This window comes from Saccostrea cucullata, unplaced genomic scaffold (genome assembly GCF_032062105.1).
Source record: "Saccostrea cucullata isolate Sc308-1 unplaced genomic scaffold, CSIRO_AGI_Scuc_v1 ctg2981, whole genome shotgun sequence".
NCBI lineage: Eukaryota > Metazoa > Mollusca > Bivalvia > Ostreida > Ostreidae > Saccostrea > Saccostrea cuccullata.
In genome coordinates this window covers 53,494-59,367 of record NW_026938339.1, presented here as the reverse complement: position 1 = coordinate 59,367, position 5,874 = coordinate 53,494, and the positions used below count along the sequence as shown (strand labels likewise).

The following is a 5,874-nucleotide window of genomic DNA, read 5'->3' as shown; positions in this document are numbered from 1 at the left end:
AATACTGATTTCTGAAATAAATAAGTTCAAGCTCCTTTGCAGGGGTTTAACGTAATAATTTCTAACGGAATAACAGAGCTACATATTGTATTCTGGAAAAAATTATTTTCCTTGAATTTAGATTGAACTTAATACAGTGTATTTTGTGCGGACCTTGCCAGGCAACGACCTCAATATACTTTAAAATCCTACAAAAGTGATAGAAAATTTAAAAAAGAGTTTTAAATACTTGTAAGATATACAAATGGATAACTTTAATAGAATGCAATCGATTGTGAAACAAGGAACTATGCAATGAACCGTCACAATCACAAGGACATGACGTAACATAAGGTCTTTCGAAAAGTTTAAGAGGAACTGCCATCATAAACATGTTGCATTATATATTTCACTTAAATTTCCTACTATAATTCTGAAACAGGACACAAAATTAAAATCGACTTGAAGAAACAGGGTTAGAGTTCTTGTTACGTTAAGATAATGGTACACATAGAATCAAGAAAAAATGTTACAAGGAATAAAATCATTATCTTTCTCTAGCAAGGAAATTTAATCGTAAGAATTTTTGTGAAAGGGCAACTGAACGAAAAGTCATCACTGTTATTTCACTAATTTGAGTGTAATTATTTCTTCAAGCATGAAATAATTCAATAAAATTCCCTTAACTACATGTATCCTGTAGAATCTTACAATAAATTTCCATAAAAGATGTGGAAATAATGACTTACTTGTAATTTATTGATCAGAAAAAAACATGCACAGTCAGAGACATCAAAAAATAGAAAAAATCTAATCAAAAGAAGGTTTAATGTCTAAATGGAAGGGGAAGCTTTCTTTACCTAGGCGCCTGATCCCACCTCTAGAATTTTTATGGGTATGGTATACGTGTCTTATATGCCATGCTCCAAGATTTGTATTGTCAATTAACAATGATAATTTCCATTCCTGTGTCGATCCGATATATCCTGGTGAGCTTGAGATAAAAGATACCACAGAGTCTGACACATCTGTTTCATTCTTGAATATTTTACTTCAAAAAGACGTGACATGTAATGGTAATCTAACAACCAAGCTCTGTGATGAACATGATGACTTTAACTCTATTAAGCAGCAATATATACCTTCATCACCTGCATACGGAGTTTATATCTCTCAATTGATTCGCTACGCTTGAGCATGCTTTAGTATGATCAATTTCTAAAACGAGGTAAACTATTGACAAACAAGTTGATGAAACAAGAATATTAGCAGTCTCGTATAATGTCATCATCTTGTAAGTTCTGTGGACGATACAATGACCTTGTCAGCGAATATAATCCACCATTGAGTCAAATGCTGTCTGTTGTTTTTCATACTAATTGTAAGTCCATTATATTTACACTGAATTGACGACGGGTTTCCCCCGTTTTTTATCGATAATGACATGAGCGCACCGCGGATGTGACCGGTCGGCTGGGGATGCTCACTCCTCTATGGCACCTGATCATATACCTCTGATGTTTTGGAGGTCCGTGTTTGCTCTGCTCCTATTTTTATTGCTTTATGGACTTTGATATTGAATACTGTTCGTTATCTGTATATCCTCATTCTTCATCGATTCTTTTTAAATATTAGTCCATGTTTGTGATATTTACATTTTTTTTTTACAACTTTCAATTTTGATGTATTAAGAGGGGCAAATGTGTAATCCTTGAACTCGTAAATGTATATATTAATTCATCTATTTTTGTTGTTGTTGTTGTTAAATCGATGGGATACTAGTATTAGAAAATGATAGCAATATAAATCAAACAAAAAATTACTGCAGTATATGTACCGTATTTCAATTTAATTGTGTTATTGCGTGCAATTGTAAATTTAAGAAAAAATCCTTGAAACAGATGCTCGTAAAAATATCAAGTGACAATGTATATATATATATATATATATATATATATATATATATATATATATATATATATATATATATATATATATATATATATATATATATATATATATATATATAAAACTATCTAGTAGTATTTTTTTCTATTATCACTGCTTACAAATCGAAATGAAAGTAAGAGGAGTACTCATGCTTACTGTTCTGCCCGTTCTGTTCACACTGTATACAAAGTGCTATTCGAAAATCCACTTGATTTGGATCACTAGCTATATATTGATTTGGGTATCTCAATTTTTCTGCTTATATTTGTAGGGAAAAAAGCTATTTTTATACATTTTAAATACACATAATAAAACATTGTCACCCTATATTACTGAAGTTCTTTTTATATTTGACGTTTGTATGTTTTTTTCGTCTGCACCCGTTTTAAAATCCAAGTGGCACGCGTTTTTCATGATTCTTACGGTCACTTTTCAACTATTTATCCCTTTAAACGGACTACGGACACCATCAAGGTAAGATGTTTATTGTCATGCATTATTTGAATCTTCAAGAAGCATTTTCAATCGAATATGACCATTAGTTCTTCTATATACTTTCACAGTTACATAAAACTTGTACCTACAGCCGTTTTCGACGGCTATTCTATGTTTGCGTAGTAAATATTCAGGATGCTACATGTATCTTTGTTGTCATGACTGCTATACTATTTTCGCGTAGTTTAAACAGAATTCATCGAGTAATGAATAATTTAAGCTTATATGTCTGTCTGTCGGACAGTCAATCAAGTGAAAACAAGACATGAATAAATCATCCTATCCACTGTTTGCAATATTAAAAATGTCATAAAGTGAAATTCATTTTGTAAGGATTTTCAATAACAATTCGCAATAAAAATATGAAATATTTGTTGATTATTTGCAGGAATGGAGATCCAAGGTATATTGGGGTCCACTGATGAAAGTAGTGAAGAAGAAGGAAATAAAGAGGCAGAGACCAAAAAAGAGCAAAACAACAAAGAATTCAGATGCAATGAATGCAATTTCAAGACAAGGTGGAGGTCCAGCTTGTACCGGCACAGGAAGATTCACAGTAACTCTTTGCTACGTTGCGACCAGTGTGTTAGCAAATTTCAGAACCAATCCAAACTACAAGAACATATTCGTGCAATGCATGGTGATGGTCTCATTTGCTCCCATTGTTCAAATACTTTTCACAGTAGAAATGGGCTCCGCCAGCATATGAAAACAGTGTCAGGTGATTTTAAATATAAATGTGATATCTGTCACAAAACTTTTAACATGAAGAGCCATTTCACTGGTCACTTGAACACCCATAGAGGATACAAACCATATGAATGTCAAAAATGTAGAAAGGCATTTACGTACAAGTGCACAATGAAGGATCACATGGTTAACTGTGGTAAGAGTACATCTATCTCATGTAAGAGATGTGGAATAGAGGTGTCCAGTAAAGCCGCTTTAAAACACCATACAGAAGGTTATCACGGCAATGTAGTATACAGATGCAGTGAATGCTGTAAGTCGTATAACTGGACTGCGAGTTATTACAGACACATGAAGAAACACAACAAGTAAAAGTTTTCTACAAATGTTCAAAACATTGGTGAAATAAATTAGAATTTCATTTTAAAAATTTTCATTATTTTATTATATTTGGCAAATCAATGCCAGCTCTTATATGAGGTAATATTTTGGCCTCATTCAGTGTATATCTTTCAGCACGAACCCCTTTATTTCCCCGAGAGGGATTAAATGTATCACTTATATGTCCACTTTTCCTCTTTGGTCTTTTGGTTTTACGATCAGGAGTATCGAAGGCATGATCTCTGTAATCAAGAAAAAAAGTGCATCGCTCGATTCAATTGCTATGAGGAAGGTGGCAAAACATTAAACAGTTTAATGTATTATGTAAGTGAAAATGTTACCATGTTGCCCATAGAACATAATAAATGTAAAGATATGCAAAGTAATTGTATTTCTCAATAAGATACCATTTACTGTACCTCATTTCTATCGATTTAACACATCTAATTTCCTCTAATGTTGTTGGCATATTAGTTAACTTGCTGATGTTGACTCCCCGCTCGATACACGGTGGTATAGGATATACTCTAGCTGCTGATGTATGCATATTAAAACCTCTGCAAAAAGCGATGTCATCACAGTTTTAAATCTAAAACATTTTTCTGTGTAGTAACGTATTGAATGTAATAAAGTATAAACAAAACAAACGTATTACCTATCATCATCCAGTCTGGTTTTATATAAGTCACAAGCAGCATACAAGGCTTGCGACACCTCCTCTGCACGTAACATTCCAGTCCCTTTAGCATCCCAGTCCTGAAATGCTCCAAATAAGTTTTCAAGGTCTAGAGTTCCAATGCTGCGGGCGTTGTATGCACCACCAGTAAAAAGATACAGTTGAGCACGTCTGTCAATATGAATCATTAGACCCTCGAAGAGTGTAACAGGAATGTCTTTCACATATTTTCCAGGAGGAGGAAATACATCAAATCTTACGCCGTTAAGAAGCCATTCTCTCAAATCTCGTTCGTAAGATCTCCTTTCTAAACACGATAGACCTCCTTCATCCTGTGCTCGGTACCAATTACGCATCAGTCCACAAAACTGTGCTTCTTTTTTGTAACCATATGAATCCATTGCTGATTCTACTTCAGAGCTAAATGTTTTCATTGCGAAACCAACATTCTGTTTATCAACAAGGTTTTCTACTAAAGCAAGACTCAAATTGGAACCATTATCCTTGCTGAATTTTGCTGTCTTCAGCCATGCTTTTGGCGATATTCCTGCTGAGGGAAAACCGGTTGAACACACTTTTGATCTAGTATTCGTCAACAGATGTTCTGGGTCTAGAAAGTCTAAAATGTAATGAGAATCCTCCTCTATGAACTTTGGCTGACAATACCAAAATGGTGGATCTAGATGAGTTTCGTTGTCGTCTAATGAGCTCACTTTGCAGTCCTTTGTAAATGCTGCTTTTTCATTCCATTTTTGCAGTTCAACTTCATACTTAAATGATGCTTGAACCGCATTCAAAAACTGTTTTGGTAAGTTTGAGTAGATGAATGCCTTCACAATTGCACGCAGTGGCTTTGCATTTTGTCTTGTTTTTAAAACAAGCGATGATCCATCTCCAAATGAGCCAATGAATCTGTTAATGAGTTCGTATTTCTTCATGCTTCCAATCTTGCAGATGATATGAACCTTCAACTTTTCTTTAACTGGCTTCAAAATGTGCAATATTTCAGCCTTTGTTAATCGATTCATTGTTTCTGCATTTGAAAGGAAATTAATGAAAGTTTCCTTGACACAATCATTTCTTTTTGGCATTTCTATAAAGTTTTTCCACATTGAATGAAAGTCGTATTCATCAAGATTTCCTTTGTTTGTAATGTGCGAGTCACCACTTGAAGCTTGAATGCTCTGTGTTTCATTGTCTCTATCAGTTGCAATACTTGTACCAAGAGGAAGATTGTCAATAAATGTATCCATTACCTCACTTGTATCTAGTACTGGTTCCTGCACTCCATTGACTTGAAATACAGCAGTTGCTACAGTTTCAATTAATTCTGTCGCCGTGTCCAAGCTTTCAGATTGTTTTTCTTTCAATATTAACAGATCTCTCCAATTCAAAGGAGTTTTGTACGATGACTTTATGCCCAAAGGGAATCCAATGCTTATACTTTTGATTTTCTGATGCGAACTCTGCTCAACATGAATGTCAAAGTTGTTTTTTATGTCATCGAGCGATTGAAGACCCGGAATTCTCCCAAAGCATGCGAATTTTTGGACGAGTTCCTGCTTAGACAAACTACACGCAGACATCCATACATCCTTTGATAATTGCAGTAATGTTAATGGTTCATTGTTTTCACCTCGAACAGCCAATTTGTAAAATGCTCCATCAAAACATTCAGCTACCACATGAAGTCCATATTCTAG

At 34.2% G+C, this 5,874-nt stretch overlaps 1 protein-coding gene across 1 annotated transcript; it reads left to right on the top strand.

Annotated features, from left to right (window-relative positions):
• Positions 1–2,814: 2,814 nt before the first annotated feature.
• On the top strand, positions 2,815–3,486 carry LOC134249998 (zinc finger protein 782-like). Its single transcript, XM_062732335.1, has one exon. It carries the CDS (start codon positions 2,815–2,817, stop codon positions 3,484–3,486), a length of 672 nt encoding a protein of 223 aa, XP_062588319.1.
• Positions 3,487–5,874: the final 2,388 nt, after the last annotated feature.